Source organism: Bombina bombina, chromosome 2, assembly GCF_027579735.1.
Source record: "Bombina bombina isolate aBomBom1 chromosome 2, aBomBom1.pri, whole genome shotgun sequence".
Taxonomy (NCBI): domain Eukaryota; kingdom Metazoa; phylum Chordata; class Amphibia; order Anura; family Bombinatoridae; genus Bombina; species Bombina bombina.
Genome location: NC_069500.1, coordinates 184,728,481 through 184,746,900, shown reverse-complemented (window position 1 = coordinate 184,746,900; position 18,420 = coordinate 184,728,481). Strand labels below are relative to the sequence as shown.

Genomic DNA, 18,420 nt, shown 5'->3' with positions numbered 1-18,420 from the left:
GACTCTCTGGAGTACTATCGCGTCTAAGTATAGCTGTATATTCGGCAGGCCTAAGCCTCCCGTTGAAGTGGGCCTGTATAGTGTAGCTTTATTTATTCGTGGTTTACGGTTACCCCATATGAATCTATTTATATGGTTCTGAAGTCTCAGAGGGAACCAACCTGGTAAGGCTATAGGTAGGGCTTGTAGCGTATATAAGATTCTTGGGAGGGTTGTCATTTTTATACTTTGTATTTTGCCCCACCAGGAGAGAGGCTTTGTTGCCCAAGTATTTAGGTCTTTCTGAGTTGATAGCATGAGGGCTTCAAAGTTCTTTTTAAAAAGGGTGGTAGAGTTTGGGGACAGGCAAATACCCAGGTATTTTATAGCGTCTGTTTTGAGTGAAAGTGGACAGATCTCTGCTAATCTGGAAAACTCCTCTCTCCTAAGGGATATGTTTAGTAGTTCTGATTTAGTTGTGTTTACAGTAAAATTGGAGAATCTCCCAAATTGGTTGAGTTCAAGCATAATTTCTTTCAAGGATTGGGCTGGGTCTGTAACTGTAAAGAGGACATCGTCCGCGTAAAGTGCAATTTTAAAGCTATGTGGGCCAATTTCTATACCTTTAATGGTGTGGTTGTTACGTATGTGGGCGGCCATAACCTCCATGGTGAGTATGAACAGAAGAGGGGATAGGGGGCATCCCTGCCGTGTGCCGTTATTAATTGTAAAAGGGTGGGATAATATACCATTAGCCTTGACTTTTGCTGTGGGGTGAGCATAAAGACTGAATATTCTGTTGCGCATTAGGGGCCCCAGTCCTATCTCGATAAGTGTGTCTTTGAGGAACTGCCAGTCTAGCCTGTCGAAGGCCTTCTCGGCATCTGTTGCCAAGAAGACCGTCGGTATCTTGTAGTGTTTAGAGTAGGACATGAGGGTCAGGGCTCTTATGGTATTATCTCTGGCCTCCCTATGGGGTACGAACCCAACCTGGTCTGTATGGATAATATCTTCTAGTAACCTATTCAGTCTTTTAGCTAAGATCTTGCCTAGTATTTTGAGGTCCGCATTTAAAAGTGAGATAGGTCTGTAGCTTTTAGTGTCTGATGGTGTTTTCCCTTGTTTTAGGATAACTGAAATATGGGCTTGTTGCATTTCCTTAGGGAGCGCTTTCCCATCGTCTATAGTTTTAAATAGGTTTAGGAGGTGCGGGGCCAGGGAGGTTCTAAATGTTTTATAATAAATGTTGGTAAACCCATCTGGGCCTGGGCTCTTCCCAGAGGGTAGCTTAGCAATCACTGAGAGGATTTCCTGTAGTGAGATAGGTGCTTCGAAATTTTCTTTTAATGTCTGTATTTTCGGGAGGTTGGCTTCTTTTATATATGTCTGGAGCTCAGTCAGCCTTTTTGGGGATTGATCTGATGGTAGATTATATAACTCTGAGTAATAGATTTTGAATTGTTCTGCTATATCTCTGCTTTCAATGAGATGTTGGCCCGTTGGTGTCACTAATTCGTGGATGTGGGATTTAGTGGTTTGTTTGTTAAGTAATCTGGCCAATCTAGGTCCTGCTCTATTACTTTCGAAGAAATATATTTTTTTCAGTGCTAGAGCCTTTCTCTGTGCCTCTTTAGAAAGAATAATGTTTAAATCTTGTCTAATTTTAGTTATCTGTGACAGAAGTGTTTTATTTGATGGGTTATTCTTGTGTTGTGCCTCTAGTGTGTATAACTGTGTCGTTAAGTTAGTCACTGAGGAGCGATATTGCTTTTTTATTTTGGCTGTTTGCTTTATACATTCCCCTCTGATGTACGCCTTGTGTGCCTCCCAGATAGTACCTGGAAGTGAGTCGTTGGTGCAGTTAAATTGGAAATATTCAGTCAATGCATTTTGTAATATTTTTTGTGTTGGGGGATAATGAAGGAGTGAGTCCTCTAGTCTCCAAGTGTAAGGGATTGTTGGGATCTCGGGCCAGTCTAACTCTAGGTGTACTGCTGAATGGTCAGACCATGCTGTAGGTCGAATGTCTGAGTCTCTTAGGAGGGATAAGTGATGTCTATCAATAAATAATCAATTCGGGTGTATGTTGCCCATGGATGTGAATAAAACGTATAGTTGTGTTGTGTTGGGTGCTGTATGCGCCAGGTATCGATAAGGCCCAATTCTTTTATACATGATAGGGTTGTATTCGGTGCTCTAGATTTCGCTTGTCCGTGTTTTGTAGACGAGTCCATGATTGGATATAGTACTGTATTAAGGTCTCCTCCCATCACTACCAGACCTTTCTTGTGTTCTAAAACCAGGGAGAGAACTTTTTGGAAATATTTTCGTCTACGACTAAGTGGGGCATAGATATTAACTAGAGTGATTGGTTTGTTAAACAGGAGACCTGTGAGAATAAGGATCCGTCCCTCTGTGTCTGTGATTTTGTTATGTAGCTGGAAATGGAGGAGTTTGTGAAGTAGTATGGTAACACCTTGCTTCTTGGCGTGGTATGCGTTATGGTAGTTTGTAGGGAAGTCCTTTGAGGCTAGAGAAGGCTCTGCGCCTGTGATAAAGTGGGTCTCTTGTAAGAAGATAATAGAGTGAGAATAGGTAGCAAAGTGTTTAAGAGCAATAGACCGCTTATTTGGCGAATTAAGGCCCTTCACATTTTGTGAAATGATCTGAATTCGTGGGACTGTCATGGTCATGGGGGGTGGTAAGTGTCGGTCAGTTTCGTCTCACCTGAGAGTTGGGAAGACATGGAGTTCGGAGGCATCCCCTGGGATATTAACATTTTGATAGAGCTACAAAAAGGTATCGCTGTTTCAAGTAATAAAAGACAACCTGGAGTCTGAAATAAAAAACCAACAGTGTTAGATATGAAAATACAATCAATCAGTAAAAAAGACAAACAAAAACAAACAAACAAAAGGAAAACTGTACTAGCATTCCTAGAATTACTCATCCTAAGATTATAGATAGTGCTAAACTAGGTCTGTAATTCTAACTAAACAGTGAGTGGGTGGGGGAGAGTAGGCTGATGTTTGTGCCTGTCCACTCTATTTTGGGTACAAATTATTCATTTTTTAAACATGTCAAACAATGATATAAGACTCATTCGACTGGGTTCGCTGGTAGAAAGCTGGATATTCTCTATATAATGCCCTTTTAGCAGGGCAAAGCTATCAAAAAGAGAAAAGGAGTTAAGAGTTACTGTCATTTTTGTCATGTTATGTCCGAAGATCTGGCAGGAGAGTCTGACGCCATTGTATTTTTCCTCTTTGTGGGTCTAGTTGACCAGCTTCTTCTTTGTGGTTTAGGTGACAAAGATCTCTCTTGGTCTCTTTTTCTTGAGGTTTCTGTCAGCTTGGGTAGAGATGGTTGTGCAATATTCAGCTGCCTGCAGAACTGTTCCAGATCATCTGGGTTTCGGTATACAAATGTTTTGTCATCTTTCAGGACTTTAATGGCAAAAGGGAAGCCCCATCTGTATGCTATTCCAAGATCTTGTAAGTGTAAAGTTAAATATCTGGCTTCCTTACGTTTGGCTAGGGTGATCGGGCTAAGGTCAGGGTAGATCTGTATGACATCTTCACCAAAATAAAGTGGTGATTTCTTCCTAGATGCTTGTAAAAGGTTTTCTTTATCCTTAAACTTGTGACAGCACAGAATTACATCTCGTGGTGGCATACTGTCTGGGGTTTTTGGCCGTAGGGCTCTGTGGGCTCTGTCCAGGGCTATAGGTTCTTTTTCAGGATCCAATAAAAATTTGAACAAGTTTTGTAAGTAGGAGGGTAGTTGTTGTGGAAGAATTTTTTCTGGTATGCCTCGAATCCGAAGGTTCTGCCTTCTATCTCTGTTATCTAGGTCTTCCATTTGGATCTGTAAGCGTTCAATGGCCTCAGATTGAAATTGAAAAGCTTGTGCAGTGTTATCTGAGGCTTTATTCGTCTCCTCTAGTTGGTCTTCTAATTCCAACACCCTGTCTCCCAGCTCCCTAATATCTCTCTTAACTTCTGCCAGGCCATCTTTTATAGCTTTACTCACTTGTTGCATTATGTTAGAGAGGTCCGCCTTAGTGGATAGAGCTTTTAGATCTGATCGTGTTATGGGTGTCTTATCCTCTATAGATGTAGGGGCTTGTGAGGAGTGTTCTGTAGTATCGGAGAGAGGTAGATCAGGCTCTGTAGTCAGAGAGGTGTCATGGTTCTTAAAGTAAGCGTTCAATTTGCCTCCCGTGCTTGTATGTCCCTTTAAAAGCTTGTCTCCTTTGGTTTTACTCTTTGAGGTCATCTTGAGTCTAGGATCTATGTAGTTTGATGTAAGTGGTCGTATTCTGCTCCACAGTATGTATTTAGGGAGTGGTAGGCCGCGCGGTTTCCACGCTGTTTAATCCTGTAGTGCGCACTTTTAATTATTCTAAGGCCTTTACTGATCAGGTAGTTATGTATGTCGGCCTGAAGTATGAGTGATCACATGTAGAAGCAAGGTATAGGGCAGTTATATAGGGCCTGTTCAATCTTTATGGCCCGGTAATAAGTGTATGGCGCAGTCTTTTGTTATTTGTATGACGTTTTACCTTAGGTCCGTAGTTTATCTGGTTTGCAGGGTCTTGAAGCGATGATCCACACAGGAGGTTTATCAGCAAGCTGTGTCTCGGGCTCGTTAGCTAGCGCCTCTATGTAATGCGTGTGTGCTGGTAGTGTGGCTCACACTGTGTTGCGTCGTCGTTCTGTTATAGGCCGCAATCAGACTTTGTCTAATTCCGTTTTTTCGGTCATACGGATCTCTTTTCTCTAGCGTCTGACGTTCAAACAGCTTTCTTAAGTGATATATAGTAGGGCATATCCCAGTTCTGAGTGATTATATGTTATTTATTGCCCATTAGAGCGGTCGTTTGTCGGAGCTCTAACTTGATGCGACCATCAGGATTGCTGGCCGGCCTAAATTCATTTTTTAATATACTGAGGAATACAGGTAATATAGCGATCTGACTTTATCCCACATTGGGTAATATAAGTCTAACGGAGGTGATTGAGGCCTATACGAGGAGCGGAGCGGAACCCTAGGAATATAAACACTGGAGGGGTTTGCCACTGGGGAGCTCATCATAAGGACCACTATCCACATCATCCCACATTGAAAAAACAGGTACGATTAATAACATAATAAACAAGCAAAATCTTGCTAGAATTTTAAAAGGACAGAAACAATATATCTATATTGACACTTGTATATGCATATGTTGCCATAAGACATTCCAGAAACACACCTGAAAGATATGAGTATTATTCCTGTATATATGAAATAAGACAATATAAGCAACTTCATATAAATCGTCCATCTTCTAAAAGTATCAAAGGATAAATTGGTTATAAAACTGTGTTTACATTATTCCCTAAAAACAACGAATCTGCTGCTCATAAATTGAGGAAATTTGTTCTTTTAACGAATCAGCCATCAGAGACACTGAATCAAATACTATCATTCATATATCCATTTTTCAATGCTTATGTGTATTTACGAAGACACACATTGTTTTTTTTTTTAATACATTGCACATGTTTTTAAAGATTTATTTTATTATCTGATTCATCAAGCAGACATTTTAACCAGTTATATAATAGTTGAACATCCTATTACATATGTGCTAATATTGTGTTTTATATGATATAACCTGTACCCATGTATGTATAGACACCAGTGTCATATATAGTTTGTCTATTAAGTATAATTCATTTGTATTTTACATTTTATATTTGTTATCTTATATTTGATGATATAGTGTGAGGCACTAGGTTGATGCCTGTAATATAAAACATAGAGATGAACCTCAGCTGCTGAAATGGCTATAAATGAGTGGTTGTTGCGGTGTGATTCATGGGGAACTACATCAATTACCTTAAAAGATAATGTGGCACCCCCAGTAATCAAGTAGCTCTTTATCAGCAGGTCCAAGTAGCTGAATAACTCTATGGCTGCCACCTGTGTATACTACACCAAAAGAACGCAGCAGAGTTACCTAACATGCTAGACCAGAGTGTTAACACCAATTTCAGAACATATGTAGGTAGGCTTATACATAATGTATCACAAGCTGAGTAGCGCAAAATAGTATGAGAGAAATTTTAACCACATGAGAGCTGATAGTTGTTAGACAATGTCCGGTTAAGATTAACAAGCAGGGTAATATTGACTTAATGTGGAAGTTGGTTGCGAACAGGAGGAGAGGTACCGTTACAATGAAAAGTATTATCAACCTACCTGATCCAAAGCTTTGTGGAACTGAGACTGTGTGAGGCAGTAGGTAACGAGCTTCTGTCTAGCTAGCTATGCGGGAGACTGTCGGCTGCGAGCGGCATGGAGGAGATGGCGTGTGACGTCACCGCGAGTAAGGATCCTAGTTCCAGCAGCTGTAGAAGGAAGTAGTTCTGGAGGTTTTCCAGACAAGACAGTGTAGCAACCTTGGAAGGCTGATTTCAGGAGAGAGAGAGAGGTAATGAAGGATAACAACGCTCTTAGAAGTTATTCTTAATCAGTATACATGGATAGGCTCAGTACACACTGGATTGAGATCAATACCATGCAAGTAGACGGGGCTGCTGGGAATTTATAGCGGAGGTCAGAAACAACACTGGAACTCAGCTATATACATGACATATAGATATATGTCCATACTCATCACTTAGGTTTTTAGCACCACCCAAACATAGTTGATCAGGCGGATCTACCGGAATCTCCTCACAATAAACACAGGTATTAGATTTGGTTAAAGAGGGAGTACCCTCTACATAGAGTCCTTCATAGCTTGCACCTTTATTACGGACTAGATAGGATTAAATGGCACCTTTATATCCCAATGGCCGGGGCACTCACCACCTCCTAAGACCAGGACCACAGAGAAACTGTTTCGACTCCTGCAACAGCCGATCAAGAAAGAGGAAGTTAAAGAGGCCACACCCGGTCACATGGAGTGCCATGCAGGACCGCCCCTGCAGAGAAAACACCCAAAAAAGAGGCTGTGCCATATCTCTCAAGAAAACCTGACTGTTCGCACATTGCTAGAGCCTCATCTCACACATGTCGCAGCATCAAACACAATAAACAATATTATGCATAAATCCCCCCCCCATTCATATAACCTCCTTTCCGGGGATATTAACCCTTGATTCTATACAGATTGTGATCCTGTCTTCTTGCGTTATCATATGTGTATAAATGAAACAATCTTACCAGAATCTATGCTGTGGAACAGGAACACGGCCTTTCAAGTGTGACAGGGTAGTAGCATGGCTCCTGACATGGACTTGAGAGCACAAAGCAGGCAGCGAAACTCGTCAACGCTGATTGCTTAAGAAGCTGTTAATCTGTGTCGGGATGGTTTCGTAGAAAGACTCTCCCTGACTAACTTTCACCCATGCTGTCACTGAGAGGCTAACAGGACTACTTAAAACTCCAGTCCCATTCCGAAGAGTACTACCCTCCATAAGAGACTACTCCGAATCTTCCGACACTTCTCTGCCAACCTCCTGTGACTAAAGGCAAAAAATGACTGGGGGATGAGGGGAGTGGGGGAGGTATTTAAGCCTTTGGCTGGGGTGTCTTTGCCTCCTCTTGGTGGCCTGGTTCTTAATTCCCACAAGTAACAAATGAAGCTGTGGACTCTCCTCCCATTAAGATAGAAATATACAACTAAAATGATGGCATTGTAATTTTGTCATCACCTAATAATATTTATGTCAGACTGATTAGAATTTGTGGCTCTAGCTGCCAATTAGTATTTTTTCCTACGTAAACATAATGGAAAAATTAATGTTTTCAAATTGATTGTATTTGGAATACTAAAAATGTTTGTAGTAAATATTTTATCTGTTAAATTTCTACACGTTATTATATTTGGTTTCTATGAATAATCCGATGGTCATTTATGTAATGGATTTTTTTTAAATTTATTTGGGAAAAAACATTTATAGAAGGGAACTGCTAGGGGAAATTTCTCATTAAAGTTAATGTTTATTAGACAACACTTTACAAAAATTATACATTTTTACTGCATTGGGAGCAGTAAAAGGGACAGTAAACTGTAAAATTGGTTTCCCCTTAAAGTGATGGTAAATCCTAGCATTTGTGAAACACATAACACAGCGCCAAGATGGATTTCCTGCATGGCTATTGGCTAAGAGGTGGAAACGTCACCTCTCAGCCAAATAGCGTTCTGCTGTGGGCTGCCTTTAGCAGCTCAGCACAGCGAACACTGCTAACAAATAAAGGGGCTTTCAGAATTAAATATTTGATACTTCATGAATGAAAGTTCCCTTTATTTGTTACAATGGTAAATCCTAGCGTTTCAGAAACGCTAGGATTTACCATCACTTTAATGTGATTTCAATTACTTTTTATTCCAGCTGCAGAGTATAAACCCTTTAGGTATATTTTGGATATGAAAAAGATGTACAGCAGTCAGCTATTTCAAATGACAAAATAATGGTAAATTAGCTATTTGTAAACAGTTTAATACACTCCAGCAGGTAAAATTGATCATTGGGAACATATTAAAAGAAAGAAAAAATATCTCAGTACAAATTAGTGTTTTAGCTATGTGCAATATATTAATTAAAAGATATTGCCAACATAAATAAATATGTCATAAATGAAGAAACACAAGTCCTCTGTAGCTTAATTTATACAAAATGTTTAACAAACTAACTTTTCTCTCCTAAAATGTATTACTAACAAAAGTCCTTCTGATTGTCAGCGTATTTGCTTCTGCTTAAAGGGATACTGAACCCACATTTTTTTCTTTCATGATTCAGATAGAGCAGGCAATTTTAGTTAACTTTCTAATTTACTCCTAATATCAATTTTTCTGTGTTCTCTTTGTATCCTTATTTGAAAAAGCAGGAATGTAATCTTACGTAATCTTTGATTCAGCACCTGGGTAGTGCTTGCTGATTGGTGACTAAATGTAGCCACCAATCAGCAAGCGCTACCCAGGTGCTGAACCAAAAATGGGCTGGTCCGTAAGCTTACAATCCTGCTTTTTCAAATAAAGATACCAAGAGAACAAAGAAAAATGAATAATAAGAGTAAATTAGAAAGTTATCTAAAATTGCCTACTCTATCTAAATCATGAAAGAAAACATTTGGGTTCAAGTCAAAATTAAACTTTCATGATTCAGAGCATGCAGTTTTAAACAACTTTCCAATTTACTTCCATTAACAAAATGTGCACAGTTTTTTTATATTTACACTTTTTGAGTCACCAGCTCCTACTGAGCATGTGCAAGAACTCACAGCATATACGTATATGCATTTGTGATTGGCTGATGGCTGTCACATGATACAGGGGGAGTGGGAATAGACATAACTTTGCAATTTATTTAAGACAAATCTACTACTCATTTGAAGTTCAGACTAAGTGTTATTGCATTGTATTCTTATCATGCATTTGTTGATTATGCAAATCTACTGTATTGACTGGTCCTTTAAGAGTAGCCTCAAATATTTGATTTAAAGGGACAGTCAAGTCCAAAAAAAACCCTTTCATGATTTAAATAGGGAATGTAATTTTAAACAACTTTCCAATTTATTTTTATCACCCATTTTGCTTTGTTCTCTTGGTATTCTTAGTTGAAATCTAATTCTAGGAGGTTCATATGCTAATTTCTTAGACCTTGAAGACTGCCTCTAATCTGAATGCATTTTGACCACTAGAGGGCATTAGTTCATGTGTTTCATATAGATAACATTGAGCTCATGCACGTGAAGTTACCCTGGAGTGAGCACTGATTGGCTAAAATGCAAGTCTGTTAAAAGAACTGAAATAAGGGGGCAGTTTGCAGAGCCTTAGATACAAGGTAATCACAGCAGTAAAAAGTGTATTTCTATAATAGTGTTGGTTATGCAAAACTGGGGAATGGGTAATAAAGGGCTTATCTTTCTTTTTAAACAACAAACATTCTGGTGTTTGCTGTCCCTTTAAATAACACACAGGCAACTGGCAAATAATTTGTGCACTAATAAAGAAAAGTACCGGTTTGGAAGTGTTGCAAGGTGCTCGATGTTCAAGTCGTGTGCTCGCTTCTGGGCAGTAATAATACGCTTTGTTTCTAGTTTGTAGACATAAATACCTTTTCCTACACCAGCAAATATGTACTGAAATAAAACACATTTACACATTAATAAGCATTTTTCTTACTTTATTTCTAATAGTCAGAAAATGAACATGTAAATGATTTAAACAGTTAAAATTGTATTTATTACATTGCTTATTAAAGGAAGGTAAGCAAGTTAACATTAAGTAGTCTGTAAACATTTTGCATTCACCAATAAATCTACTTATTGATGTTTAGGTCAGAGAGCACAGGATATAAAATAAAATCCACCCAATCATTTGTAGAAACTTGTATTGCATTGAAAAATGCATTAGTTTTTTTCCCCCCTAAAAAGATTATTTTAGCCTATATAAACTATGCTTTGTTAACAAGCTTGTTGAGGCATATGTACACTGAGTGGGCTGTAGGAGTTGTCCTTGAGAATGCACTTCAGGATGTGTAACAGAAAGCTTAAACAGGACTTATAGTTCTAATATGTGATCAGAATCTATGCTTCTGTTTGCACTAAGTCTTCTGTGTATTTGTAATAGGTGTGTTCTTTTTTTTTTTTTTTTTTTTTTTTTAAAGTGTACTTTTATTTTAATGAAATGCGAAAGACATTACAACTATAATTGTAAACATTGCAAGAGTTGAATTGATACAGAGATCACAAACCGCACCAGTACAAAGAAACAATGATACAAATTAACTTTGTCTTATCGTTAACTAGCGGGGTAAGTGGCTGCGTCAAGGGAAAATTAGAGTCGTAATCTATAAACTGTCTGATAGGTGTGGCGAGGACCGCCTAACCTAGTTTGTGATATTAGCGCTAGTAGTTCCAAAATGGTTTGGATGTTGACTAGTAACTTAGGGAAAGAAATCTATGGGTAGCCTAGTAGAGCTCACCACGGGTACGCGGCGAGGTCCACTGCTCATTCTGTACATCCTTATTTTTCACCATCAAGCCGAAGCGCTCCCATTGGGGAGGGGATAGGGCTTCTGTACAAAAGCAAACCTAATGATCGGATGGGGAGAAGGGGAGGGGGGTTCATCTTTGGACAGAAAGGAAAAGGGGGGGGAAGGAGGGTAATACAGTGTCTGGGTCTTTGGACTACTATTGCCCTCACTGCAATACTCATCTTGGGGGATTCTGCTGTAAGTAAGTATCCCAGGGTTCCCAAATAAGGCTAAAGATATCTGATTGGCGTCTTATTCGGTAAACAAAATCTTCCATGGACTTCACATAGTTTAGATATTCCACTACACTCTGCCACCTGGGGGGGTGTACTTTCTTCCAGTTTCTAGCAATTGTCATTTTGACTGAGGTGAGCATGTATATTAAGAGAGATCTCTGATGCAAGGGTATTTTCTCTAGATTTAGGTGTAGGAGGGCAAGTGCAGGGTCACAGATCTCAGGGAGAGCCATTGCTCTACATGCCTCTCGGAGCTTGTTCCAGAGTGGCTTAAGTCTAGGGCAGGACCACCATATGTGCAATGGGGTACCTAGGCCTCCACAGTCCCTCCAACAAGAGGGAGAGTGGGTAGGGTAAAGAGATTGAAGCTTGGTCGGGACCAGATGCCATCTAGTGAGCATTTTAAAATAGAGCTCGTACATCGTTGCGCAGTGCAACACCGCTTTGGTCTTAGTGATAGCCACTGTCCATTTCTGGGCAGTGAACGTTGTTTTTAAGTCTGTCTCCCAGGAGAGCAGGTGTCTCGTTTTAACTAACACAGGGGACACTATGAGGCACTTATAGTGCGCCGAAAGGGGCTTATAGATTTGGAGTCCCATTTTCCATCTCGACTCCCAGGGCGTAGGGGCCCGTGGCGAGTCTCCAAGAAGCCCCCACGCTCTCAGAAAGGAACGCAGTCTCATAAGTTCAAATTCTAGGTGCCTCGGGATTTCATATCTAGCTATCATCTCTTCTTGAGTTAAGAGGCGTCCATTGGCATAGAAGTCTCCAACCGTCTTTATTTCTAGCTGTTTCCATAAATTCAGTCTGAAGTTAGGGAGAGTCTGGAGTAGAGGAATAACTGGCTGGATGGGAGAAGGGTAGGGGGCAATCTGGGAGCTATGTCGAAATCTGTACCAAAGTAGTTGACATCCTCTGACTATTTTGTTAGAAATGGTATATGTGGAGGAAAGATGGGGGGGGAGCCATAATAAATCAGATAAATCCAGGTATGCTGGGAGAGAAGCCTGCTCAAGCTCCCTCCATCTCGCAGGTGGGAGATCCCTTCCCCACGCTGAAGCATGGGAAATCATTGCTGCTTCATAATAGTGTCTAACACTAGGTAGACCCAATCCTCCCTGGTCAAGGGGGGAGTACAAGATTGCTGCAGCAACTCTGGGTCGCTTGCTATTCCACACATACGAGTTGAAGAGAGTCTGGAAGCCTCTTAGTAGTTTTTCCGGGACTGGGAGTGGAATACATCTCATGATATATGTTAACTTAGGTAGCAGCATCATTTTCAAGGCTGCAATTCTCCCCATCCAAGACAATTCATCATATCTTTTGGATCTTAATGATTTGGTAATTTCTTTCATCAGAGCTTGATAGTTCTCACGTAGTACTATATCTTTGTCGTGAGATAGAAAGACCCCAAGGTGGCGGATTCCCTTGTTAGACCACTTAAATGAATATTGCTTCTGCAAGGCACGCTGTTCTAAATGATCAGGGTGTATCATATATGCCTCCGTTTTGGAGACGTTGATCTTGTAATTGGAAAGCTTGCCAAATTTGTCGATTAAAGCCAGCAGGGGCGGGAGCGAGTGTGTCGGCTCTGTAATGAAGAGGGTAAGGTCATCGGCAAACAACGCCACCTTTTGTACCGAGTCATGCAGTAGTAGGCCCTGGATCCGAGTATCGCTTCTAATTGCCTCAGCTAGTGGTTCCATTACCATCGCAAAGAGGAGCGGCGACAGGGGGCAGCCCTGTCGTGTTCCATTCCGGATATGTATCTTGGGGGAGCTAAAGCCCAGTCCCTTAACTACTGCTGTGGGGAGTACGTATAGTGCCTCAATTGCTCTACAAAATGAGTGTGGGATCCCAAATATTTTTAAGGTCTCAAACATATATTCCCATCTCACCCTGTCAAAGGCCTTTTCGGCATCCAGTGACAGGGCGAGAAGGGGTAGGCCCATGTCGTGTGTTTCTGAAAGGATATTCAGTAACCTGCGTGTGTTGTCGGTTCCCTGTCTGCCTTGAACAAACCCAACCTGGTCAAGGTGAATTATAGAGGGCAAATGTTTCCCCAGTCTGGTCGCAAGGACCTTGGAATATATCTTTATATCCACATTGATAAGGGATATGGGTCTATAACTCCCACATTCCATTGGATCTTTGCCTTCTTTAGGAATAGTCAGAATGTTGGCCTCTAGAAATTCCTGGAGGGTCTTACCTTCCTCGGCAATTCCACTGAACAACCGAAGAAGCAAAGGGGAAAGGAGTGAGGCAAAAGACCGGTAAAATAATGGTGTGAACCCATCTGGGCCAGGGGCCTTGTGGGGTTTCAGTGATAGGATGGCTGTTTTTATTTCATCAATAGTAAAAGGTTTCTCTAGATCCTCTATAGAGTCGTCGCTTAGTTTTGGTAATTGCAAACTTGTTAGGAACCGTCTCAATTCATCTCCACTCGGAGGCAGGTCACTAGAGCCACCCTCTAAATCATAGAGGGCAGCATAGTACTCCGAGAAGGCAGTGCCAATGTCCTTGGGGGAACGGACTATTCCTCGAACCGACTTAATAGCCGGGATCCTGCTGTTGGCCGCTCGGTTTCTAAGCTTGCGGGCTAAAAGCCTGTCAGCTTTGTTTCCCTTACTATAATAGATCTGCTTTAATTTAAACAGATTGGCTTGGACCTTTAATAGTTCCTGCTTATTGATTTCGGATCTTATAAGCCCTACTTGTGTGGCAAGAGCAGGATCAAGAGTTTTTTTGTTGGCCATTTCGAGGGGTCTCAGATCGGCATACAGTTTTGCCAATGGGACCTGCTGGGTTGCCTTCCACTGGGCCTTTTTTTTTAGGAAGTGGCCTCTCAAGTAAGCTTTAAGCGCGGCCCAAACAATTTCAAGTTTAGTGTCACCCGTGTCATTAAATTTCAGGAAGTCAGAAATTAACTCAGTCAATTGCGGGATCTCAGGTTCCGCTAGGCACTGGTCAGGAAGCCTCCAAGGTGGTCTACAGTTGGGGATCTGTAAAATTGACAGTTGAGCGCTAACCAAGTCATGGTCTGACCAAAGACAGGGCTTAATCTTCGGGGCGGTAAATTTATCTAGTGTCCATGAGTCGCATAGGATGTAGTCTATCCGCGAGTATGAATTGTGTGGTATCGAATGATGTGTATAATCTAGTTCAGTAGGGGCGAGGCACCTCCAGACATCAAACAGTCCAAACTGGAACATGAGTCTACGGAAAGCATAAGATTGGGTAGCTAGGTTCCGGTCTATCGGGTGATTTTTATTTATTTTCTTATCTAACATCGGATCCCAAACCAAGTTCAAATCTCCCCCTAAAAGGACCTGTCCCCTTTTAATGAGGTCTAGCTTATTGAGAAATTTTCTGAGAAAGGGGATCTGTCCAGTGTTCGGGGTATAGATTGAAGCCAGCGTGCAAAGAACTCCATTAAGGGAGCAAATCAGAATAAGAAATCTACCTTCTGGGTCTCGGTCAATATGCTCTATTTTACAACAAATATCCCGGTGAATCATTATTGCAACACCTCTTTTTTTTTTCGTGAAGGAGGCAGTTTCACATACGGGGTATAGGGGAGACCTTCTGGGTAGTGTAGAGGTCTTTTCCCAGTGAGTCTCTTGCAAGAATACTAGGTGTAATCCATGTGTGACCAAGTACCTATATAGGAGGCTCCGTTTAGTTGGGGAATTAAGTCCCTGTACATTCAGGGTAGCTACTGATATAGGAGCCATGGTAGAATAGGTGTGTTCTTATCAGGCAGTGCATCAATCATACTGTAACACATACAGAATCACTGATCCAGTGTCTAAGTTTGTGCATAGGTCTACTGATGATTATTGTTCTATAGGACCCTTGGCTAAATTCATGGTTTTGGTTTTTTTCAGCTGCATGACTGCTAACTATACAGCCAAAGTATTCTCCTGGTTCATGTAATATATTTTGCATATAATGTACAACCCTTGTCTGAACTCCAACACACACACACACACACATATATATATATATTTTGCAGTACAGCGGTGCCACCCCTTGCTCTCTCTCTCCCCTCTTTTGTGCTCTTTCTCCCAATATATTTTGCGCTCTCTCCTCCTTTCTTTTGCTATCGCCCCCCTCTCTTTTGCTCTCGCTCTCTCTCCCCACTTCTCTTTTGCTCTTGCTTTCTCCCCCTTCTCTTTTGCTCTCTCTCTCTCCCCTCTCTTGCTCTCCCTCTCACCCTCTCTTTTGCTCTCTGTCTAACCCCTCTCTTTTGCTCTCTCATCCCTTTCTTTTGCTTTCTCTCTCTCTCTCCCCCCCTTTCTTTTGCTCTCGCTCTCTCTCTCTCTCCCCCTCTCTTTTGCTCTTGCTCTCTCTCCCCCTTCTCTTTTGCTCTCTCCCCCTTCTCTTTTGCTCTGTCTCTCTCCCCCTTCTCTTTTGCTCTCTAACCCCCTTTTCTTTTGCTCTCTCTCTAACCCCTCTTTTGCTCTCTCACCCCTTTCTCTTTTGCTCTCTCTCCCCCCTCTCTTTTGCTCTCTCTAACTCCTCTCTTTTGTTCTCTCTATAACCCCTTTCTTTTGCTCGCTCTCTCCCCCCTCTTTTGCTCGCTCTCTCCCCCCTCTTTTGCTCGCTCTCTCCCCCCTCTTTTGCTCGCTCTCTCCCCCTTCTTTTGCTCGCTCTCTCTCCCCATTCTTTTGCTCGCTCTCTCTCCCCCTTCTTTTGCTCGCTCTTTTGCTCTCTCCCTCATCTTTTGATCTCTCTCTAACCCCTCTCTTTCACTCTCTCCCCCCTCTTTTGCTCCCTCCCTCTTTTGATCTCTCTCTCCCCCTTCTCGTTTGCTCTCTCTCTTCCCCTCTCTTTTGCGCTCTCTCCCCCCCCTCTCTTTTGCTTTCTTCCCCCTCTCTTTTGCTCTCTCTCCCCCTCTATTTTGCTTTCTCTTCCACCCTCTCTTTTGCGCTCTCTCTCCCCCTTCTCTTTTGCTTTCTCTAACCCCTCTCTTTAGCTCTCTCTCCCCCCCCTCTCTTTTGCTCTCTCCCCTCTTTGTTGCTTTCTCCTCCCCTCTCTTTTGCGCTCTCTCTCCCCCATTCTTTTGCTCTCTCTCCGCCCACTCTTTTGTGCTCTCTCTCTCCCCCCACTCTTTTGCTCTCTCCCCCCCCTCTATTTTGCTTTCTCCACCCTCTCTTTTACTCTCTCTCTCCCCCCTCTATTTTGCTCTCTCTCTCTTCCCCCTCTCCTGCTCTCTCTGCCCCTCTTTTGCCCTCTCTTGCTCTCTTTCCCCTCTCTTGCTCTCTCTCCCCCCTCTTTCTCTCTCTCTCCCCTCTCTTGTGCTCTCTCTCTCTCCCCTCTCTTGTGCTCTCTCTCTCCCCTCTCTTGTGCTCGCTCTCTCTCCCCTCTCTTGTGCTCGCTCTCTCTCCCATCTCTTTTGCTCTCTTTCCCCCCTCTCTTTGCGCTCTCGCCCCTCTCTTTTGCGCTCTCCCCCTCTCTTTTGTGCTCTCTCTCTCCCTGCGCGCTCTTTTGCTCCCCCCTTTCTTTTGCTCTCTCTCCCCATCTCTTTTGCTCTCTCGTTCTCTCCCCCTCTCTTTTGCTCTCTCCCCCTCTCTTTTGCTCTCTCTCGCCCCCCTCTCTTTTGCTCCCTCCCTTTCCCCCCTCTCTTTTGCTCTCTCTCTCCCCTCTCTTTTGCCCCCCCCCCTTTCTTTTGCTCTCTCTCTCCCCCTTCTGTTTTGCTCTCTCTCCCCCTCTCTTTTGCGCTCTCTCTCTCTCACTCCCCCTCGCTTTTGCTCTCTCTCTCCTCCTCTCTTTTGCTCTCTCTCGCCCCCTCTCTTTTGCTCTCTCTCGCCCCCTCTCTTTTGCTCTCTCCCTCCCTTCCTTTCCCCCCTCTCTTTTGCTCTCTCTTTCCCCCCTCTCTTTTGCTCTCTCTCTCCCCTCTCTTTTGTGCCCTCCCCTCTCTTTTGTGCCCTCCCCTCTCTCTTTTGCTCTCCCCCCTCTCTTTTGCTCTCTCTATAACCCCTCTCTTTTACGCTCTCTCTAACTCCTCTTTTGCTCCCCCCCTTTCTTTTGCTCTCTCTCCCCCCCTCTTTAGCTCTCTCTCCCTCCCTTTCTTTTGCTCCCTCTCCCCTCTCTCTTTCCCCCTCTCTTTTGCTCTCTCTTTCCCCCCTCTCTTTTGCTCTCTCTCGCCCCCTCTCTTTTGCTCTCTCCCTCCCTTCCTTTCCCCCCTCTCTTTTGCTCTCTCTTTCCCCCCTCTCTTTTGCTCTCTCTCTCCCCTCTCTTTTGTGCCCTCCCCTCTCTTTTGTGCCCTCCCCTCTCTCTTTTGCTCTCCCCCCTCTCTTTTGCTCTCTCTATAACCCCTCTCTTTTACGCTCTCTCTAACTCCTCTTTTGCTCCCCCCCTTTCTTTTGCTCTCTCTCCCCCCCTCTTTAGCTCTCTCTCCCTCCCTCTCTTTTGCTCCCTCTCCCCTCTCTCTTTCCCCCTCTCTTTTGCTCTCTCTTTCCCCCCTCTCTTTTGCTCTCTCTCTCCCCTATTTTGTTCTCTCTCTCCCCCTCCTTTGTGCCCTCAAGCCATGCCCCAATCACAGTGATCCCAGTCGGCCACGCCCACTCAACCCATCACGGCGCTCCCGTCGGCCACGCCCCTGCCATGGCAGCTTCCGCCCACCCTCTCTGCTCTCTCCCTCCCTTCCCCCCTCTCTTTTCCCCCTTTCTTTTGAGCTCTCTCTCCCCCTTTTTTGTGCTCTCCCCCTCTCTTTTGCTCTCTCTCTAACCCCTCTTTTGCTCTCTCTCTAACCCCTCTCTTTTGCTCCCCCCTTTCTTTTGCTCTCTCTCTCCTCTCTCTTTCCTTCCCTCTCTTTTGCTCTCTCTTTCCTTCCCTCTCTTTTGCTCTCTCTTTCCCCCCTCTCTTTTGCTCTCTCTTTCCTCCCCTCTCTTTTGCTCTCTCTTTCCCCCCTCTCTTTTGCTCTCTCCCCCTTCTTTGCGCCCTCAGGGCCACACCCACTTTCATCAGCCATGCCCCAATCACAGTGATCCCAGTCGGCCACGCCCACTCCAGCCCGGCCACACACCAATCACGGCGCTCCAGTCGGCCACTCCCCTGCAATGGCAGCTTCCGCCCACCCTCTCTGCTCCTAACGGCCAGCTGTTTCGCCTCGGCTGCCTCGCACCGTCTGTCTCTTCAACCAAAATGGTTCACTTTTTGATCTG

General features: G+C 43.2%; 1 protein-coding gene across 1 annotated transcript in view; it reads right to left on the bottom strand.

The window, feature by feature from the left end:
- The window catches only part of WDR41 (WD repeat domain 41), a 411,686-nt gene that overhangs the window by 87,139 nt on the left and 306,127 nt on the right, over window positions 1–18,420 (bottom strand). The window contains exon 10 of the mRNA XM_053701379.1: window positions 9,998–10,119. Within this exon, the coding sequence (XP_053557354.1) occupies window positions 9,998–10,119 (122 nt within the window). The remainder of the gene's footprint in view (window positions 1–9,997; window positions 10,120–18,420) is intronic.